The following is a 22,561-nucleotide window of genomic DNA, read 5'->3' on the forward strand; positions in this document are numbered from 1 at the left end:
GAGAATTCAGACAAGTTCCTGGTAGTGGATTGACTAAATGTGATACACAAATCACTTTAGACTTGTAGCTACCCATTGAAAATAGCTGTGTGAAATTGTCCAAGTCATCTGGCTGCACCCTGTAATTACAGAAGAATCCAAGCAGTCTTTAATTTTAGGCATTCATGCCTTTCATCCGTGTTGACTGGACCTGACCACACTTCTAATTCACCCATATTTCCAGTAGATTGCCCAGATGTTTCATGTATTTGCTGGAGCATTTTAGATGAACTACAGTGTTTTGTTTGCTCAGAAGGTTAGGTCATGCTGAGAGGAGCTCTTCTTCACTTGTATTGCTTCCTAGGAAGTATTTTGAATTTGCCTATCCAGAGCTGAAAGCTTATAGGCTTCCTTTGATGGAACATCTTTGGCTGAAGACCCCCAACATGTCCCTAACCAATTAGGGTGTAATAAATTAAATTAGATTTGCAGTTTCATGCAGCTATTTTAAAAGACTGGTAGGTGCAGATAATCTTTGGAAGTTGCATCTCAAGGTACCTTGATGAGATTTTACATTAGAAAGGTCAGAGTTCAGATCTGCAGAGATACGGCTCATGAAAAGGAGGTTCCTGTTCAGACATCTGTATTTTAATAAAACCACGTAAAAACACTGACCTGAAAGACTTTTGGTCTGTGGAGGGGATGCAGGTCTCAGGTCAGTGATAAGCAGGAAAGATTGCAGAAAGCTGAGCCAGTATAGGGAGAGCTGCTATTAAAACCAAGGATATTCCGTTTGGTTTATTCAGTATATTTATTTCAACTAGTTCTGTCTTCAGTATTTAAGTTTATACTCTGTATGGGCTGAATCTCAATAGGTAGCCTCTCCGGCATGTTCTGCACCAATGACTTCGTGTTGTATGCTGAGGGGGGAGGGTGGGAAGAATGATGCTAAGGTCATATTTATTGCAGGCTTTCTTCCACAGAGTTCCAGGCTAGCTTCAAGCTGATTCATGTCTATAATTTATAATGCTGGGTCTTATAAAGAAAATTATGACTCAGAGAGCCTTGCTGTGGGCACAGTAACATCTGCATAGTGGGAATATCTTGTATCAGTATTTTAACATACTCAGGCTGTAATGAAGAGTGTATGATGTCATTGTTGCTTTTTGCTGAAGACTTGGAGTCAAAGATCTAGCAAAATCTAATGGGGTGTTGTTTTGTTCCTCAGACAAACAAGACATTGTTTTTAGTGAGAACAGATCACACAGACTTCCCCGTGTGTCTTTACCGTGGCTCTTATAGCGCTTTGTTATCTGCAAGCAAAGGTCCTGTTCCTGGGGTGGGGGCTAATGTTAATGACTTGCAGGTGTTCAGTGTCTTTTAGACTTGGCCTGCCCCTAATATCATAGATAATACATTTGCTCTCTAAATAACATTGCCTGGATTATTTTTTTTTTCTTTGCTTAATGTCAAGATACTTGAATATTCATAGAAGCAAACCATACTAGGTACTTCGGTACTTTCAGATAACTGCACTGCCTGGTGTGCTTCCAGATCCCAGTCTCTTAATATTCCCAGTGCATGTATAGTAATTCACTCATGAGCTTTCATTTGAAGTGAATGAACTATTTTCACTGACAAGAAGCCTGGGAACTACAATGGAAATAGTTTAGTCTGGACACCTCTATTCTCTACACAATACCACTATCCCAGCAAACTTTGCACCCTCGCCTCTTTCCATGCTCCTTTTTGCCCCTCCACACAGGCTATATAAGGATGGTTATGTTGTTTTGCTGTAAAAGCATCCCTCTTCTGGCCTGACATTCATGTTCTTCCAAGATTTTCAACTACAGCACACCACCTCCCCAGTTATTTCCTTAGCAGTACCATGGAAGAGCCAGGTTAAGTGCTGCATAATGCGGATGTGATATGTCTGCTCCAAAGGAAGCTGGTAACCTTCAGTGCCGCGGGCCTAAGCTACGTGGCCCCCCTTCACCCGTGGGCCAGGGGTGAACCTCTGGTGCAGTGTGGATCCACTGATAGCGTGCTAAAGATAGGCACTGGGGTACTGGTGACCAGGAGATGGACTGTGACCATGAGAGAGCAAATTTTTCACCCTGCCTAATAAGCACTGCAACTCAGTTTGATCAACAGTTCCCTATTCCATTTTGATATTTCTCCCTACATCCATTCTGCATATACTCTGATGGTGCATCTTCCTCCTAAAGAGTGCCATCCTATATAGATTAACTTCTAGGTCTTAGTTTTTCAGAGCTTGAGGTGAGGATTTTGCTGTAAGCACACTGGGAGACAGAGAAATCATCAAGCTCTCCATCTTGCAGTTTGAGAGTGTACATTAACAACCAGCACATACACAAATAGTTCCCACATATTCATAGGCTACGTGTTGAGGAGTAGAGAGGTGTGGCAGAAAGACTGAGACAGGTTCCACTGCCAAAATAATCAAGAGAAGTGAATAGTTTCCAAGGTGTTCATTCCCTAAATTGTTTTCCCTTTTTTTTTCCTTTCTCTCTCTCTTTTTTTTTTTTTTTTTCCCCTGGCTTCTGCGGGGCCAGAGATCTCCCAAGTAATCAGTGCCTCTATTTTGACTTATTTTCTCTTGGTGTAGTGTAGTGGGGAGGTATTACAAGTAAAGCTGCAGTGTAGTGAAACACAGATCACTTTTCATTTACTGTGTCCTTATACCCAAATTGAAAAGTAGTTAACATAGAATCCAAAATAAAATGCTAGGGAGGGGTTTATACTGTGTATGGAATGGAAATGCATTTGTGTAGTGGGGAAAAAACCCACAATTCACTGATGCTTGTTGGATGTAAAAATGGCAGCTAAGTTGTTTGAGTATGTCTAAGTGTTTGTTGTACAATTAACTGAACAATTGAGCTGAACCTCGGAATATTCATTTTGGGTTTGCATTTTAGGACAAAACCTCAGATTTTAGTTTGTTTTCTCTGTTTATCATGGCATACTACTTTGCGGTGGATTTCATTTGTGTTTTAAATATTGTCAGCAGAACCCCATCCCTGAACTTCTGCTTGTTTATAAGACTTGGATCCAAGAATTACTGAAGATGCCAGGCTGGACAATGCTGTTGGAGATATGAGGCTTTTTAGACCTAGTTCTGATTTTATTCTAGACATTAGTACTTCTTATCCGCAGATATTATTAGATGGGAGGAGAAGAGTTTTAGGTGCAGTTAAAATTACAAAGATGAGTAAAATTATCAAACTAATGCTGGGCTGGTGAAATACTGTAGGAAGGAACAGTTATGTGTCTCATGTATGTCTCCTAATAGCATCATGAAAACGAGGATAGGATATAATGTTCCCACACAAACATGACTTGCCTTTTTGTCTGGTCCTGTTGCTTAACTAAGGCTTTGTTTGTTCCTGTTTCCATGGCCTTTGGCAAAGCAAGGTGGGGGGGACAACCTCCATTTTCTGTTTTTATCATGCAACATAAAATGGGAATGTTGGCATTTGATGGTAGGCTATTTGCTGATAAAATATATTGGCCTCAGTAAAAACACTTCTGTAATTTGGCAATCAGTGTTTTCCCACTAACTGCAGATTGATAAATAGTAACTAACTTGTTTGTCTGAAATGTCAAGAAAGCAGAGTAATCCAGGTTCAGCCAATTCCGTTGGTTCAGCCAATTCCAATTCCAACAAAGCTGGACTTCCGTGGTGCAACTTCATGGATTAGGCAAAGCCAAGACAACTTTCAGACTAAAATTTTTTTTTTCCTTATGGTATTCAGCCACTATGTCAATTTTCTTTTATCTCCATTGACAGATGTTAATAGAGCAAAATACAGTGTGGTGCAGTGTGGTAATGTCTGCTGCTGATGGCCTGCTTTCTGTGCCCATTAGATTTGTAGATTTATTACAGCCAGAGTATTTTAACTTGAAATATTCTGTACTGCTTCAATTTGAGTCATGATTGGTTATGGACATTTGTTACTAATCTGAAATCCTGTCTGACTGAACAAGGTTCAAGCTGGACATCTAATAAGTGAGGCATCATAAGTGAAAAGCATACGCTAAAATACTTCCTGTCTGGGTTCTAGTGCTCTCCATTAGCTTTTGTATGAGAGATGCTGTAAAAGCTTTGTCTTCTGGGGAATCTTGAAAGAAACCAGAAAATAGCTAAATAAAGGAAATGAAGTGGCAGGAGGGTCTGAGTTAGAGTTCAGCACACTGGAAGATGTGGCTCGCGAGATTTGAGGGTAGCCCCATACCTGCCGAAGTGTGAGATGGTGCAGTACCATCCTGTCCTGGAGCCTTCCACACTCCAGCAGCTGTTACTTTTCTAAGCAATATCACTTAGTTCACTGTTTTGGTTTTAGCTGTTATTTGGAACTACAGCTGCTACTGCAGCAGCAAAACTTAGCCACGAGAATTCCTTAGTGTACTGGTATGGCCAGTCAGTGCAAACAAGAACATTAGAAAGGTCACCTTGTTCACAGGATCAGAACTGGGCCACAAGAGTACGTTTAACTACAGCTGTGCCTGGCGAAAGAATCACTGTGATTCTGTACTCTGTACCCCCAGTAATCTTCATATTTTAAAGGAGTTCCTTACAGATGGGCTGGTTTTAAAGTTTCTGTAATCACTCTAAACCTGTTGAACATGGCACATTCTGGACTTCAGTTGTCACAAGTAGGGAAACAGTTTCCTCTGTACACCTGAGCGCACCCCTGTAATAAGTTATGTGACTAGCAAAGAAGAATCCCACCATCTAGCAACAAGGGGAAGGAGGATGTTTTTTGACCATTTACACTCACAACCATATTAGACTATTTTTACAAAACATTTCTTTTTCACTGTCCTGTTGAAGCTGGCACTGCTAGGAGTGTTCCTACAGACAAGTCAGAGATTTTAATTTTTGTTTTAGCTCAGCTCTGGTGTTTCAGTTGGGTGTTTATTCATATATCTACGTCCCCTGAAACATTGCTTCCTTGAGAAAACTCAGCCTTGTTGTCATGTTAGGAAATGTGTGAAGACAAGATTTAAAGGTTTCTGCTTGTTTCTGTTCTGTAGTGTACTTGTTAAGAGTAATGCAGCCACATTTATTTGTCAGTGACTACGGTAGTAGGAGAGTGAGCATCAGGAAACCTCTGTTCCCTCCTCAATTTATGGCTCATTTTCTGAATTAGGGTAGATTATTAAATTCTATATCTCGGACTTCCCATTCTTTATCTGCCTTTTGTTGAGTGCTCTGGGATGTACAGATGAAGGATGCTGCATTGATAAAGAATATGAGAATGCAGACATGCATTCATGCAAACGACTTGCAAACTGGGCACATCTGCTCAACTCTTGGAAAGCTGCCCATTCAGCCATTGCTGGTGCCAAATTTGAGCCTCCCACTCACATACAAGTAAGCACATTCTTTATTCAGGCCTTGAGGACTATGTTAATAGTTCATTAGTTTGATATCACTTTTGATAAGGGGCTGAATCAAGTCATAACTGTTAATTACACATTCTCATTAAAGCACGTATCTGCTCTGTAATATCAGAAAGATTAACAGTGGTCAATTACACTGCCTCATCCTTCTAGAAATCCATCCCTCTGTTACACATCCTGAGACAAGGAAGCATGAAATCAGTTACAAAACACCATTTTAAAATACCAGTAACTTCTGTTGTAGGTGCTGGGGGAATCCTATTTCTTTCATTCTGTAACTGAAAGGGACCAGATGAAGCCCTCCCTCTTGCCAGCACAGGAGAATTGCAGCTGCAGTATGTGCTGCACATCCTGTTTCTCACCTTTTAGAAAGCTTGGAGTCTGTCTGTTTAGGACCTGGTGTGAAAAACATTTAACTCCTTAATAGTCCCTTACCCAGGACTTCAAAACATGCCATCCTACTTGGTATCTTTCTACTTGATAAGAAAAAGAAGGGGAGACTGAAAAATGTACACCTATGTTCTTTTAATACTCTGAGGTTTTGTTCCACAACTGCATAAAAACTACTGACTTTTTTGTTGTGTAGCACTGTTCAGGGATGGTTCCTGTTTTCTCTTCCAGAATATTGATATTACCAACTTCAGCAGCAGCTGGAGCGATGGGCTGGCCTTCTGCGCTCTTCTGCACACATATTTGCCTGCACATATTCCTTACCAGGAACTCAACAGCCAGGATAAAGTAAGTTTTGTTGTACGTGGTCCTACACCATTTGCAGAATTCACAGTGGACATTACCTATTTCAATGGGTACGTGGTGGAGACACAGTGTTGCAAGATCTTGATCTTGATTGATACAAAATCAACGTTGGTAAGAGGCAAGTGTTAGTTGTGAACTTGGGAAGCAAACAGACTGGATGAAAAGGGGAAGGAAACACACAGTGAGGTCCCGGAGAGAAATGCAGGGACTGCTGCATAAAGAGTTAGTGACAAGTTGCCTGAATCCAGTGAGTGCTGTGCATAAACATGAAGACAGCATCCCTTTTGAAAGGCTAAAGCATTTCTGGACTCCTGAGTTAGCAGCACACATTAAAAGTGCTGGATCAGTAGGCAGACAGATCATTCATTGAACTACTTGGACAGCAGTGTATCTAAAAGTCAGACCATGTCAGCACATTCCAAATATGTTATTAAGACCCTCACAAAGGGGAGGAACCTGGATTTACTGGATTTGCTTCTGACAGCCAGTATCTATTACAATAAGAATTATACTATGTACAGGAATCTCTTCAGAAAACTTTCACAACTAAAGACAGAACCTCAGTGGGGGTTTTTGCCCAGTTGTAATCACTTTCACAGGAACCTGTTGTCAAAAACAGATGGCTGTAGCTTGGACAAAAGTAGATGAGCTATTCAAAGACAAAGAACCTATTTGAGAATATTTACCTTACTAATACCAAAAGGTCTCTGTGTGAAAGTATCGAATCTAGTGATTTTCAGTTTTCAGATATACTTGCTCATTTAAACTTACTGATTAACCAGATGCAAGGTAAGGTTCAGGAATCATACTCTGCTGATAATCCTTTTGAACTTTTGTTTTATTTTTACAGAAGAGAAATCTGCTGTTAGCATTTCAAGCTGCTGAAAGTGTCGGCATCAAACCCAGCCTGGTGAGTAACCTTTTAGCAAGGGAAGACTGGCTGCATACACCATTGCAAAGCCTTTGGTGCCATGTAGCCAGTCAGACAGCTTGCACTGAAAACATTCACCTAGTGCTAGGGGAGGCTGCACCACCATCTCTGAAAATTCATGGCGTTAGGAGAACTTCCAGAAAGAGTTTGTAGAACCATAGAATTAATATAATTTCAAGTAAATACTGGAGGTCATCTAGCATTGAAATGAGAGTATTGATTATGTCCTCCTCTTGGAAGCTGGTTCCAGGCGATTCCCATTTTTATGGGCAGACTTGCCTGTTAGACCATTTTCTTTCCTTTTGTTTTAGTGTTTTAAGAAGCAGAGGATAATTTGTTTGTTAAACTGTTTTAAAAGCCTTTTCTAAAATCAATGCTATGATGACAAGGAAGAAATAAGTTTAATATGAAGGAAAATATATTATGGGATTCATGAGCTAACTACAGAGCCAAAGACATGCAAAGAAGCAGCAGTGAAGCTATATATACACTTGATCTTTGATTGCAGATGGAAGAAATCTTTTCAGAATGTAAAATGCATATGGCTGTTTAACTAGTTAACAAGTTTCAGAATTGCACTCGGCCAGTAGATCATTCCCATGGACTTTTATACTGCATGTGGCTTTAAGGAGCTCTGGAGTGGAAGCAGAAGTAGTGTTCAATAGCCACAGCTACTCAGAAGACCCCGTGATATACCCGGTCGTGGTGCTCGACTAAGTTTTGACGATGTGTCTGTCCTATGCAGGAGCTCAGTGAGATGATGTACACAGACCGGCCAGACTGGCAGAGTGTGATGCAGTATGTCGCCCAGATTTACAAGTACTTTGAGACCTGAGATGCAGAGCAAGAGGTGGACAGAAGTGGGGAAGAGAACAAAGAATGCTACAGATGCACTCGATCACTTTAAAAATCCACTTGCTCCTCTTCCACAACCAACCTAAGCTCTTAGTTTTAAAGAAAGCTCTTCCATAATTTTGATTACATCTGGGACTGCAACCAAATAAATATCCATTGTCCATCTTTACAAACAAAATTAATCTGTTATTTTATTCCCTCATGGAAACTACATAGCATTTTTGAACGTGCATGGGTATTTCTGAAGAGGATCCCTTGTGCTAAACAATATTTGCCTCAAACCAGACTCCACCAACGGGAGACCTGCTACAAAATGAAGTTCTAAATCAGTGTGGACCATGGTGGCACTCAAGGGAGGCTGGGAGATTAATATTACTACAAAAGCTCACAAAAATGCTCTTCTTGCCAAAACATGCTTAACTCATCCCAAATAAGTGCTGTTTTCTTGCCTCCATTTATTTTGTAAAACATCATGACAGATGCACTTAAGTGTGTAGAACCTTAACCTGAGTTACTCTCACACATCTGACCCAGTAAGCATACTAGATTGCTTCTCACAGCTCAACCGGCAGGATATTAACAGGATAATTTCTAACTCAGAAACTATGCTCTGCTCCATCACCAGTTAGTGAAAGAGCTCTAGAAGATCCTGATAGGTACTGGGACTTCATTTCAGATCAAACAGAAGTAATCTCTTTAAGGAAAAATAGGTTTATTACAACAACTTCATTACTTGATTACGAAGGGAAGCCAGAGCTTGGTTTCCCAACTGACTGTGCAGGCACAGTTATCATAGGAGTATTGCAAATGCAATTTACTAGCTTTAGTTTGCAAGGTGCCAGTAATCAGGTGATGAATCTCTAAGCAATACAGTCACATCTCAGTAGTTCATATTTTTGTGGATTCAGCGGAGTAACTTCTTCCTTCTGTGATCCTGTATGATCAGCACAGATATGCAATTGCAGTGTAGAGGCATGAATCTTGAGACAGCCTGTGCCCTGTCCAATGAAGTGTAGTCCACAGGGCACTGTTAGGTGCTTGGAAGTGATGTTACCCTGCAAAGGAGCACAGTAACATATTAATACCAATGGAAGTTGCAACTTCACAAGTTACGAAGAATGTAACTGGAACCCCTCTCTCTGTCATGGGAATCTCAAAGGTGCCAGAGAATGGCTTTTCCAGCTCAATAATACTGTTAGTAAAATGTCTGAAAGATGCAGTTTAATTTCCATTATATTGGTTTTCTTATTTCACCTCACAAAGTTAAATTTTCTGTTTGTCTCCAAGGATAGCAGGATCAAACAGGTTGCTTAATTTGTTCTAGGAGCAGGTCTTGGAGAGCATGCTTTGTACAGGACCTCATAGAAGGCTGCCTAGCTGCTTTAGATTATGTTGGTAGAAGAAAGTTGTTTAGTTAGCATGTTTAACCCTGTGACTAGACTTGATGCTTTGTGAATGTTAATCGTAGGGAGGTAGGGATTGTTTCTCTCTTACAAAAATAATAGGGTGTGCTCACTGCTCTTAACTCCTGAAAAAAGTTTCATGAAATAGAAACAAGCAATTTCACAGAAGAAACTTGGTTTCAGGTTTTCTGGGGCTTTGCAGGTGGCTGATCTCAGCCTCTGGCTTCCCTACAATGCTTTGCTGTTTGGGTTTTTTTAATACTATTTAATTAGTAAACAACTGTTTCAGACTTTGGTTTTCTCACAGCAAAATACAGGATTAAGAGGTAGATGACAGTGGCCAAGGTCAGTGAGCGTATTGAAGAGAAAGAAAGTTGGAGAAATGCAGTGTGTGCCTGTTTTGCAGGAGGAGAAAAGCATCACTTGCTCTTAGTTTTAGTCTGACATGTATTCTAATCCATCGCCCCCAGGAAAGCCTGATTCCAATCTTTTGAAAGTCTGTGATAAAAAAGGACAGTGGCACGCACTTACGGTGCCCTTGCACTCTTTGTGTCATCCTATACTGCGAGAAAGCAGTTGTAAATGCTGGCCAGAGTTTCTTGCTTTGCAAGAGAGTGCTTTCTAGATTGAATTAACTCTCCAGTATTTTTCAGCGTACACTCTGCCATCCCTAGAGAACGTAGGGTGAGTTGCTTTTAAGTGTTCTCAGATACAAGTCGCCTGTTGTTATGGGATAAGATGGAAGAGAAAAATAGCTGCTAAGCAGAGTTCATTTCGGAAGGCAGTTACACTGCCGAGCTCCATTGCCTTGCGGGTGCAGCAGACTCTTTCCCCTTGAGGTATCCATTGGCAGAGATCCCAATTCTCTCCAATGGGCTGTAGTTCAAAGCATAGTGAAGTCAACACAGAAAATTCCATATTCCTCAGTGGGTTTTGGATTGGGCACTTGCAGGGATGAGAAAAACTCTTGTTAATTCCCAGCGTCTAGTAAACATTTCAAAGTCAGAGGGCTCCACTTGATCTAAAAAAGATAATCTTAACCCGCTGGTCACTGCAAGCGTGTGCTCCATGTGACTGTCAGATGTACACTAAATATGTATGTTATCTGACATGTCAGTATCGTTTGCTTCAGGTGATGTTCCGACATTTATTCTAATCTGTTTCTCTAAGACTTAGTCTAACCTTACAAACCATTCTGTTTGATCTAGCAGCTTTTTATTTAATGATTTTTGCAAAACAATATTTCTGTCATCTCTTTGCAGCTCACTCTCCCATGCCCGCCCCCCCCCCCCCCAGCAGCACAGATAGAAACACTAATTCTACCCAATGCTAATGGTATATTCTTCAAAAATTTTTACTCATCTAGGCATTAGAACAAGGAGCTGTCTGTCAATAGGGAAGAAGATACTCAATTTCACCCTATGCTCAATGTTACTTTTCAGTCCTCAAACTTGCAAATCATCTCATGTGGAAATGCTAATACTCTGAGATTGAGAGATGGTCTTCCGAATGTTTTTTTGAGATGAAGAATATTGTTCTTTGTTCATTTAACTGTTACAATATTGTGTATTTTTTCTTCATTTTGAACCTTGCATGGTTGCTTTTCTAGACCTGGATTTTCAGAAATTACTGTTGTTTTTTCATGCTGCCTTAAAATTTGAATATGAATTTAAATTTGTCCCCCACAAGATGCTGAAGACCAACCTGATTTTCAGAAAATCTACAGGCACTTGGTAAGACATACCAAATTTGAACTGCAAAATTAAAGTTCTAGCTGCCTTTAAAATGAGAGAGTTTGTTAATTAAGCTAGAGAGTATAGGGATAATCTTCATAGAAGTTCTGAGAATCCTTTGAAAATGTCCTAGAATGGAACATGTGGTGATATGGCATGGGTGGTGTAATGCCTCGTATCAGTAACAGTTTGTCTAAACTGCCTAAACGCTTTCTGACTTTGCCTCTTAGGAGTAATGGATCTTTCCCTGATGCAGGGAGATGCATTCTCTTCACCGTGTCACCATATGCTCCCTAAATATACAGTCACTCTTAAACATACCTGCGCATGCTTGTGTGTGTGTACTTGGGTAGTCAGTCAGACTACAAGAAACTGAATACCTGATTTTGGATGAGCACGTGAGAAGAATGGTTAGGATGGGGATTTCAGTGAAGTTCCGTGGAGGGATATCGCATTGTGTGACTGTTGTACTATAGCTGTTAGAGAGGAAAGGAGATTAAAGTGTGAGAAGTATATAATCTGACTCCTAGAATTTCTGGTGAGTCATAGAAGGTACAAATTGTTTCATGGCTTGGGAAAGTACAGAGGCATTGAGAAGTGAGCCCAGGGGCAGCCCTCTAAGAAGGTTTTCGAGAAAGGCTGATGAGCTGTTTCTGAAAGTACACAGTGAAACCAAGTGGAGTGAAAGTCCAGCGTGTGAGGAGAGGGGCATGTATGGGACATACCTGCCTGGGCCTTTGTGGACAGCAAAGGACATCAGCTTGAGAGTCCTTACTGATTTGTTATCTTGAGTGACATTTCTCCTAAGAGTGCAGCCTGGGATGGGTCTCAGAAGAGGAGGAGGGAAGAGAGCACGGAGCTTGCTGGCTTTGCCACGTTCCCCTTCCTGTGCCTGGGACAGTCACGGAAATGCAAAGGGGACAAAGATTTCCCAGTTCTTCCTGTGCTGCAGCAGGGCAGCCATACTAAGCAGAGTGATTTTTGACTTAGGCACATTCTCCACTTTCCTCTCAGTGAGACACGTTCTCTTTGATTTTTGTCAGGTTTCTTGTTTGTAATTTGAAGTTGTTTTGCAGGTTTCTCTCTATGATTTTTCTTGTTTTGTGTGTGCAACCAGTTATGTGCAAGTTTTCTGTCCAAACCGAGTAAGTGCACGCTGGCAGAATTGGTTCTTCCCTGTTTGATTCCTGACCTGGAACTCTTAAAAATCTACCTTTTTGCTTCACTGGCTTTCCCCCTTCCTTAGCAATGAAAATACGAGCATTGGCTCGTTAGTTAGTTTGTACCTCCCTCATCTTTCTGTGCTTATGGTAACCAGGTCTTCCAGAAGGAAGTATCTGACGGGGCCAGCTGTATGCAAAGCTGTGCCTTGTGTATCTGATAAAAGAGTCTGTATGGGATGAGATTATGCATTTTCCTGTCAGAAGAGGGCTTTTGCCTAGAAAGACTCAGGGCACTGAGCATTAAGACGTTTTTAAACCCAGCAATAACTTCTACTATGCTAGACTACATTGGTTTTCACCAACTCCAGTGCCATTTAGACTCACCCACCAAGATGGTGTAGAATCAAGCTTATAATTGAACTGCAATTAACATTTTTCTCAACTGATGGTCTCTACATTTTTGACTTGCACATGTGCCAAGTTCCACTGTGCAGCGCTGGACATGATGTTTTTATTGATTGTTGGTCCAGGCTTGAGTTTGTCGTATGGGATAATCACTTCTAACAGTCAAGTACTTTTAGCTTTCTCTATTGGGTACAGATGTTACATCATAATCTAATTTATACAAAGAGCACATTAGAATGTATATACTAGGCATTGCCAGACTTGGACATGCTAATATTTAAAGATTAACATTATTAAAACGTATGATGCAAAAAACTGTGTAATATTTCTAATAAATCTTTTTCTGTTTCTGATGTTTTTTTGCGATGTTTCAATATCTACGTACAAAACAGATTCTTCTGCAGTCTGCTGGGAAGCAGGAATCCCAGGAGAGTTTTTAAAAGATACTCATGGTTCATTGATTCTCCTATGCTGGCAGCAAAGAAAATTTGGTCAGAATCTTCTTTTCATAAATATGTCAAGTTCCATTTGTTAAGTCACTTAGATGCATTTGGATGCCTTTTAGAAGATTATCTTGGGGATAAAGGAGTGCCAGAGATCTCTCAGTTTCTGAAACAAATAGTATTGAAGAGACAGTAGGAAATCATCCTAGTGTGAAGGCAAGGAAAGAACACACAAGAGACTAATACATCTCCACATTAGGAGCTCCTAAATGAGTAGAGGATTAAGAAAGAAGTAGTCAAAAAGTAGAAGCAAGTACTCATGACTGGAGTAGGTATAAAAATGTCACCTGTAAGCTAAGAGGCAAGATGAGTTACAGCTCACAGTACAGTCCACCTGGGAGGTGGTGGCAGAACATTACACACAATGCAGAGGATGAGCACAGTAGTACGTGCATAGTTCTAGAAAGAGATTCCTCTGCTCTTCTGCAGAACCAACCATACAAATGTACAAGACTGAGATCCTACGGGCATGCCAGTGACCAGACCTGGTACTATTCTGTTTCCCACAACAGAGAGGACTAACAGCGGCTGATCTTTTGAAAGGAAGCCAGAGCATCCTGATGGGGAGTCCATGTCTTGCCAGTCGAACATCACCAGCTGACCAGGGCCACTGCTAGGGAAAATGAAGCTTGTGTTGGCATTTCAGATAGGGCTGAGTCATGAAAAAGAAGGCAAAAATAATGACTCCCTCTCAAAACCAGAATGCCAAGCAATGATGCTCATGGTGACATTTATTATAAACACTGTGGAGTAAAGAAGAGCTCCCTAAATTCTAGATTGTACCCCTGGATAGAATTCCTTTTTCCAGCCTGCACAAAAGCATCTGTGGAGGCCTGTCTTTGCTGCTGAGGAATGCAGCCCCATGGATGCTGTGCTCAAGCTACTATCCAGTCTACGTACAGAGCTTTCAAACCTGCTGAGATCACAGAGGTTGCTTTTATCTCATGACAGTAGTGGACATACTAGAACAACCAAAATTGCTAAGTCAGCAAAGAAAACAAGAAGATAAAATAAATGGGCATTTAAATCTCTTCAAACCTCTCAGGTATGTTTGTGTCCAGCTGGGTAGATGAAACCTTATGGGAAAATGTTCTCATTTACATAATCCAAACTACTTTGCCTTTCCCCACCTCAGCATCACGTTTCAGCCCTGGGTTTTTAATGCTGGGCTGATCCTTTCTTGTGGCAATGTCGCAGACAAAGCGATGTTGTTTTGATGATTTCTCTGATCTAGATAGTTTTATCTCCTGGATAAAGTGTGACCACATGAAATGGCAAACTGGGATTCCTAGCGTTTTTAAGTTGCCACTGCACTTTATTTTACAGGTTTGCTGTAGCTCACTTAAAAAACACTAGACTCAACATTTGTACCTCAGTTGTCTTCTGCAAAGGAAGTCTCAGAACCAGCCCTGGCTTCCTATCTGGAAACCTGACCATCACCAGGAATGCAGGCTGGTATTAGGCTTAAAGTGTGAAGAGCAGGACTCTGTATACTTAAGTTCATTGGTTGTGTGACCTTGGAATAAGACAGTTCATGTCTGTCTGTATTCCCAATCCTCCACTCATCTATTCTCTCTGTCCTTTTGTCCTTGTATTTTTTTAGCTATAAAGCCTTTGGGGCAACAGATGTATTTGCTAGAAGTTCATACAGCTTCCAACCACAAGCTAGAGTTAATATGCGATATTATAATAAAACTACTACAATAGACCAGATTGGTTTTGTAATGTTTAGTCGCAATGGGGTGAAATCCTGGTTGTCTAGCCCTGCTTAGGGAAGCTGTGATCTATCCAGGCTCCCCACCTGTATTTGTGACACAAGCAGAAATTACCATGTGGCATGAGCTGGTTACAGGTTGGCATTCAAAGCAGTGTGTGACTGACTACCTCATTTCCATCTTCTCATGACCCAGCCAGATCCTGGCCGAGTCACAAAGTTGGCAATTTCTGTGTGCATGTTGCAGTTACTGCAGTAAGTGAGGGTTTTAGGTTGGAGTTCCCCCCCCTCCCCCCCCGCCCCCCCCCCCCCCCCCCCCCCCCCCCCCCCCCCCCCCCCCCCCCCCCCAATAAATCACACTTAGGTATGCTTGTAGGACATTATCCTTCATGTCCAGTAGTGCCTAGTAATTTTTTGATGGGGATAGACTCTTGAGTTCTGGGATGTGGAAAGACAAAAATCCTTTCTGCCTTACAGACCAGTGAACAGAAATTGCACGTGATGAGCCTCAGTCCCATTCCCTGTCTATAAAGAGACATGAATCTCCTGAGACATTGCTGTCAGAGTTAATCTGTTCTTCGCACAGTATGGAGATACCAGTGGTTAGCAAGATACCTGTTATTGCAGCTACTTTAGTTCATGTTTGCTTTGGGTTTAAACAAATGATCAAACAAGATATCTCTGTTGGTTCTTTAAAAACCTGTTCACATAATCCTTGTTTGAACTGTAATTGCTACAAAACACAAATTCATGCTATCACAGGCTATGACTCAAAGCTTCAACCAAACAACCACTGTAAAAAATATTTACGTTAAAACGGATCCACGGCTCTGCTGCTTGACTTCAGCAGGTCACCTAAGCTGTGCCAGTGCCTTTGCCATGGTAAGTATATGCTGGGAAGCCAGCAAAAATTAGTAGCCCAGCAGTCAGGATTTACAGTTGAAAAGGATGTAAGACAGTTCTTATTTTTGTCAGAATTTACTATATTCTGCCGTTTGCAACTATTCATATCGGTGAATTGCCTTGTTATCTTTCAAAAAAATAGATTCTGCTTAGGAACAATTGATTCTGAAGACATGCTGTCTCTTGCTGCTGGACTTGTGTTTCCATTACTGAAGTAGGCTGTTAGATGCTTACAGGCTGTGCTGTCTCAACTCTTTTCAGAATATACTCCAAATGCCTTGATTTATTTGTTGAGAAAAGCTGGATTCTCTGTGGAGATTGTCAGTGAGTAATATATGCAGATATGTTTGTGAGTGGTTCAACAAGAGACTGAAAATGAGAGTTGAGGCCAATATTTTCCCAGGATTATTTATGGCTGGTTTCAGATGGGGTGAGATGAGAAGATTCAGGACTGTTTTGCTGCTTGGTATGCTTTCATTGCCAAGTGTCTCCTAATGCTTAGAGAATAGGTTGGGGTGGAAAGAATAATTCCCTTCCTGACTAGTGCACATTCTTCTATTGGAGTTGGAGAGGTTTTTGTTTGTATCACCACAGTGCCTCTGAGCCCATCGTGAACCAAGACCTCTCTGTGAACACACAGACCTGCCCCAAACATGGATTCCAGCATTTTGAGGGTCATACCCAATTGGAGCCCCTGGCAGAGGCAAATGAAAGCGAAGTGCCATGACCTGACCTATATTTGAAGCTGAAGACAACACAGACAGTGTAGTCTGAAGCACAGAAGGAGCACTCTGAGTCTTGCATTCCCAAAACGGTCAGAGACCTTCCATGGGGACCGAGGCAGGTGTGCTAGTCACTAACATGGTTTCAACCTATGTGAACCCCATGTGTGGCTGTATGCCATGTGGTGAAAAGGAAACTCTTGCTTTCAGGAATAGCTTATTAACATTTTTCAGCCTCCCTCATCTCTGAGCCAATCCTTTCATGCCTCCCCTTAGTCATTAATAATGCTCATTTTGCCCAAAATTTGCAGGCTCCCCATACCTAAATGGATGAAACCTGAGATTGTGGTTCCGTTATAACTTCTGAACTACCCTGCTTGCTTACTTTGAGTGGCCATTCTGACTCCTGGTGGGTCTTCCTGGAGACACTGGGCTTCAAAATCTTCAGAGATATCATGCTTTCCGGAGAACATCATCACCAGAAATTTTCCTGGAAGAGCAGAAGTTTCTGTATTGCTGTAATTCAGAATGTCCATGGTTTCAATTTGGCTTTTTAAAGAGCATGTGCCTCAGGAGAAGCGAAATGGGAAGTAAGCTGCAGTATGCAGGAAGCAGTTCCTTCCTGACATCTATACTGACCAGCTTCCAAAGCCAGGCAAGCATCTTACCCCATCTTCTTGGGCTGTCCAACTACCAGTGTCACCAGTGTATATAAAATAATGACTTTGTATCTCTCTCCTTTTTAGGCTGCAATAGCTGTAAGTGGTGTTTGGACAGGAAGTCAGTGCAGGTGAGTGTTAGTTGAGAAGTTGTCCTGGTTATCCATGTGCTTGAAAGATATAAGCCGCAATAGATGGTAGGGAAGCATAAGCAACATGAGTAGAATAAGAAGTCTCCCCGATGCAGACTTGATGGGCTGCAAAGGTCAGAACGAGGTGACTGAAGGCTCACAGGTACAGTTTTCTGGAATTTGATGCTGGAAAACTACAGGCACAAACTCTGGGTAGCGGGACCCTAAAGTAAATGTCACCCAGGAAAGATGGCATTCAGATTATGGGGGCAATCAGTGTTTTTTATTGGGCATAGCAGGAAGAAAATGAAAGCTGTAAAATGCCAGTGTGGGTAAACATTATTCATATATCTAGAATGTGAACTACTGTCCCTTCCTAAGTACATAGCAATGACCAAGGTTTTATCCTTATGTGCACATCATTAATTTAAGCTATCTGAAGAGAAAGTAATGAGATTAAGAGAATTAACATGGGAGCAAGTGCTTTTTCTAACCTGCTCCATCACAGACAGCTGTACACCTTCTGTGCAAAGCTCCTTTTTACCACTTCCCTTGGCTTAAAAAAAGCAAGAGTATATGGCAGTTCACACCCTTGTTCCACCTTGATGTGCTATCATTTTTGTCTTCTCAGACAGCTCATCCTTTCTCTCCCGTGGTAAGCCACTCCCACAGTGGGAGCAAATGAACTCTTCAGGTGGTGATTCAGCAGGACGTACCCAACATTCTCCCAATGGGATTGAGCTCCTGGGAAGCGAGGCTACACTGTGACTCTGCTTGGCTTTTTCAGTTATAGAATGTCTGTTATTTTCCTTGCCAAAATAAAAACTACAGCCGAGTGTGCTGGTTTTGGCTGGGATAGTGTTACACCAGGGCAGTTACAGTGAAAGCAGAGCCTGGCCTCTTACTTATTTGCAATGTGGTTACTGGTATTCAGTTCAGACAACCCAATGGGTCTGAATAGCACAGCAATAATGATAATATATGCATAGCTCAGCCCTTGAGAGCAATTGTACTGCTAAGGCCCTGGAGAGCCATTCAGGGAAGGGAGAGTTCAGTCTGAAGCTTGCAAAGGGGCCAGTAATATGAATAATAAATAATATGCCATGGGGTAGCACAGTCCAGGTTCTTCCCCTTCACCTGTAATTAAGACATTGCTTTCTTAGCGACTAAGCTAAGAGGGTTTCTGTTGAAGTCTTGCAAGGATGGAAACTACATTAGCTGAGTTCTTGGGCTTCAATAGTGTTTAGCACTAGGTTTATGTAGCACTTTTGCCAATAGTTATAGAGGCTGGACAAAACAGGAACATCTCCTATCTTTGTGATGGAGCAATACAACAGGGGCTGTGTAGTAACGGCATCGGGGTTCAAACAGGTTTTGAGTGCAAATTCAGTATTTGCTGGCAGTTGAGTGGGAGCCAGAGCGAGACAGGAAGGCTGGGCCTTCCCTCTGCATTGGCTAATCTGATTTTTTTGTGTATGTTCTGCAGTTTTCCCGTTGCCAAAAGCTGCCCTTTAACCCCTGAGTGACCTGCATGGATCTGCCTGTGGAGGGAGGCTAGCTATTAGAGGTCAAGGACGGACAGTTTTCAGAGCTCTGGAACCTAGGACACCACAGGTATGAACCGTGGCTTCTCTACATGCTATAGCTGTCCTCTGACAGCTGCAGGTAATTGTAATAATAGTAATAACAGATATTGACAAATCTTGGTTCCATCTTGCACAGAGAAAACAGGCTGAAAGGTGAATTAAATCTAGCTTTTCTCTAGAAATTAAGCATAATTCTATATCCAGAGCAGTTGTGTTGCACCAGTTCAAGACTTCTCCTTGTATTCAGTTGGGGCTCCCAATGTCACATTTTTGCATAAAGCAGAATGGCTTTAAATGTTTAGGACAAATGCTGGGACAAACGCATTTCCCTGCACTGCCAGGGTTTGGCAGGGAGCAGATTCATTTCTCCTTATTGTTGCTGCAAAGTGTCGATCAGGAGTGAAGCTCTGAGTCAGGCTTGTGGAGCAGACACTTAGCAAGTTTGTTTTCTTAGGGGCGTGAAGTTGTGAAGATTTTGTGCAGGAAGCAGCTGTAACTGTGAATGAAGCAATCACGGCTTGTTTGAATTGCAAATGGCATCACTGCCTCTCCAGCTTCACCCTGGGCTTTCCACTACTGATGTGTGACCTGGAAACGTAACAACACTTCCTATTGATATCTCGGGGGAAATTGGCTGTACCAGTACCACCAGCATAAACTAGACAACTGGGCCCAGTACCCACTGGGATCCCTGTGCAGGTGAGACCTTGCAACCTGGGCTCAGCTCTGTAGGGTTTCATATGCTCTTGGCTTGAGCTGCAGCTTTCATTTAAAAATACTGTTGGAAGAGGTACTTGGCTTTTCATCATAGAAAGTGGTTAGTAAATAAAATCAAACACAGAGATAAATTAAAAATTTCTTCAAAATGGTGTCCTCATACCCTTGCCTCTGCTCAGCCAAAATCCTTCCTTTTTAATTTCACCACTGTTTATAGTTTGTTGTTTGTTTTTCATTCTTGTGGTAACTTTTTTGTTTTCTAATGAAAGGTGTAAGATATAACCCACAATTTATAAAGAATTCACACACCTGCATTGTTACAAGATGAGTTCTTGCAGATAACTTAAGCACCAGTTTTAAATTCCAGGATAATATACATTTATTATCTGGCAATGACCCTGGGGACTAGGAAAAATCCAAGTTTGTTGATCTGCAGTTTATGATCTTACCATAAGTTTTCTGCTTTGTTTTCCAAGGATTTTGCAGACTGACTGAAGTCTCCAGTATGGAAATAGTTTTCTATGGAATTTCACTCTCCACTTTCCTTTCCCAGTCTCTTCCAAAAAAACGCCTACAGCCATACAGCGGTAAACCTCACCTTTGGCCATTTACCTCCATCGTTGTTTACTTCAGAGCTCATCTGGAATCTTTGACATGCTAATGCTCAGCGCAGCAGTGCAGACAATAAGTATTCAGGCAGAGCTGAGTGCTTGTTTCACCTGCCTGCATACCAAGTTAGCCTCAAAAATCGGGTTCCCTTCACCTAGCTTGCGGAGACTGCATGTAGTTCAGCCCCTCATCAGCAGTACCACTTTGAAGAGGGCTTTTGTACCTGCTGCACGGTTTAGAGGTTATATTGTGTCTTGGGAATCCTTTCTTGGAGTCAGGTTCAGGACAAGCTATATCTTGTCCTGCAAAACAACTCGAAAGTGCTAGTGAAGACTTGAGTGGTAATGGGGATTCAGTTCACAAGGCAGTGCTAGCTCTGCTGGGCTGGTGGCTCCCATTTAGCACGTTGTAGCTGAGGTCTGCTGCCCTGGCAGTCAGACACAGCCACGCATGGCCACGTAACAGACATGAGCTGCTTCTTAGTCCAGCTCCTCACATCCACCTTGCAAATCCCTGCCATCACCACTGTCGCTAGTCATTCCCTTAGCTGATAGTCCCTTGCAGAGAAGACGGGTAGTGAAAAGAGGTTGGAAATGCAAGTGTCTCGTGGGGATCCATGTGTGTGGAGGCAAAGTCTGGAGCAAGAGAGAACCTCTGAGCCTCCGTGGACATAGAAGGGCACATGCCATGGCACGGGACTGTGCCACAGCCTGTACTCTGAAACAGGCTTGTTCAGAAAGCCTGGGGACTGCCTCTGTCTCTCCGTATTTCTCAGTCTCCCATAGGCAGCTTTGGGATGGAGCTGCCCCTTCATGGAAGGGGATGGCTAGCAGCCGCTTTGCTTGCAAAGCCACCAGGTGCTGGGCTAATGCTCTCTACCACACAAGAGCCAGTTCTACTCCGTACCACAACTCTCACAGGTCAACAAAGAGTTGCCAAAGTCGATACAACAGATGTGCCTGTAGCAGAAAGACAGATGAACTTTTTGTCTGGCATCCACCTTTCTTTTTCCCCCTGTTTTTGATACCCAGATGTCTGTGTCGCTTTGAAGCAGAGACATTCCCCCTTCAGTGCTTGTTACTCTTTAACTATTGCGCTTAGTGAGGGAAAAAAGCTGTCGGGGTGGCTGTCTGTCTCAGGAGCGTCTGAGATGGCAAATCTGGCTGCAGGACCAGCAAGAACTTCTCATCTGTCGTTGACTCGGCAGCTTTTCTTCGTGTTGATAGACTTGCCCCTGCGCGCTGTCTGGGCCTGTTGGGTGTGTATGGAGAGATGTGTGTTAGTGGGGCTCCTCACTAGTTCTTTGTGTCTGGGCCAAGAGTGCTGAAGGTGTCAAGGTAGAGATTGCTAGGAAAGTCCTCAGCGAAGCCTGAGACTGCACAGAGGCCTCACATAAAAGAGATCACAGAGGGCTGCAGGAAACGCACAGCCTCCAAAGCGGCAGCTCTGCTCCCCGGGGACTGCAGCGACAGAAGGAACAGCACGTACGAGGTTGGTGGGCTTCTGCCAAACCACAGAGACACGAGCTATGGCCCCACCAGGGTGCTGATCCTGTCTCCCACTGCACCACCATTCATAACGTGGGATCTGTTTAAATCAGTTTCCCTCTGAACAAAAGAGCCAGATTAGCTCTTACACTTGAAAGAAGCAGATTGGGGCTGGGGCTGTTTCCTACATGAGTGTTAAGAGGCAAATCCCAAGAGCAAAACAGAATTCAGGAAAATAATAGTAATGGTGATTCATTTGTCTCTGACATGGTAGCATCCAACGGTGCTCCAGTGACCTGTTGCCATGTTACTATTACGTTCCGGTTCTTGAATGGATTCCACAAGCTGCAAGCTTTGGGCTATATTTACCTTCCTAATCGTGTGACTTCCTTGCTCCTTTACTGACTCCAGTATATAAATATGCACATTATCACCTACGGATTCATCATCCTCAGAGCGCCAAGAACTGCAGAGTTTCACAATGCCTGCTCAGATGATTACTTTACAAGGCCAGCACATTCAGTTGGTATTTAATGGTAGGGTGTATGATGCCATATGTTTTAAAATGAGGTGCAAAGAATGCAGCTGGAGGGCACAGTTGGTATCTCTGGCTAAGAATGGGCTCATCCTACTCTTGCTGCTAGCAGGATTTAACCACGTTTGCTACAACAGAGCTGAGCACACTTGTCCTTGGCTCCACTTGCAGCTAAATTGTATTCGGGATAAGTTCAGTTGCATCAGTTAACGCCAGAATAAACCACTGGACCTTGGCAAAGGCTTTGCTGCTTTGGAGAGCCATGAATCTCTGTGTAATGCGAAATCCATAATATTCGCAGTGCCTTACTACCTGTCTCACAGAGAGACCATGCCCAGAACAA

The 22,561-nt window shown here is 42.3% G+C and overlaps 1 protein-coding gene across 5 annotated transcripts in view; it reads left to right on the top strand.

Annotated features, from left to right (window-relative positions):
* The window catches only part of SPECC1 (sperm antigen with calponin homology and coiled-coil domains 1), an 89,288-nt gene extending 76,283 nt beyond the window's left edge, over positions 1–13,005 (top strand). For all 5 annotated transcript variants that reach the window (XM_040617098.1, XM_040617088.1, XM_040617108.1 and 2 more), the window contains 3 exons: positions 6,028–6,144; positions 7,013–7,072; positions 7,839–13,005. In XM_040617098.1, coding sequence (XP_040473032.1) covers positions 6,028–6,144; positions 7,013–7,072; positions 7,839–7,928 — 267 coding nt within the window. In that variant the 3' untranslated portion in view covers positions 7,929–13,005. The remainder of the gene's footprint in view (positions 1–6,027; positions 6,145–7,012; positions 7,073–7,838) is intronic.
* The last annotated feature ends 9,556 nt before the right edge of the window (positions 13,006–22,561 follow it).

This window comes from Falco naumanni, chromosome 1 (assembly GCF_017639655.2).
Source record: "Falco naumanni isolate bFalNau1 chromosome 1, bFalNau1.pat, whole genome shotgun sequence".
NCBI classification, from domain to species: Eukaryota; Metazoa; Chordata; class Aves; order Falconiformes; family Falconidae; genus Falco; species Falco naumanni.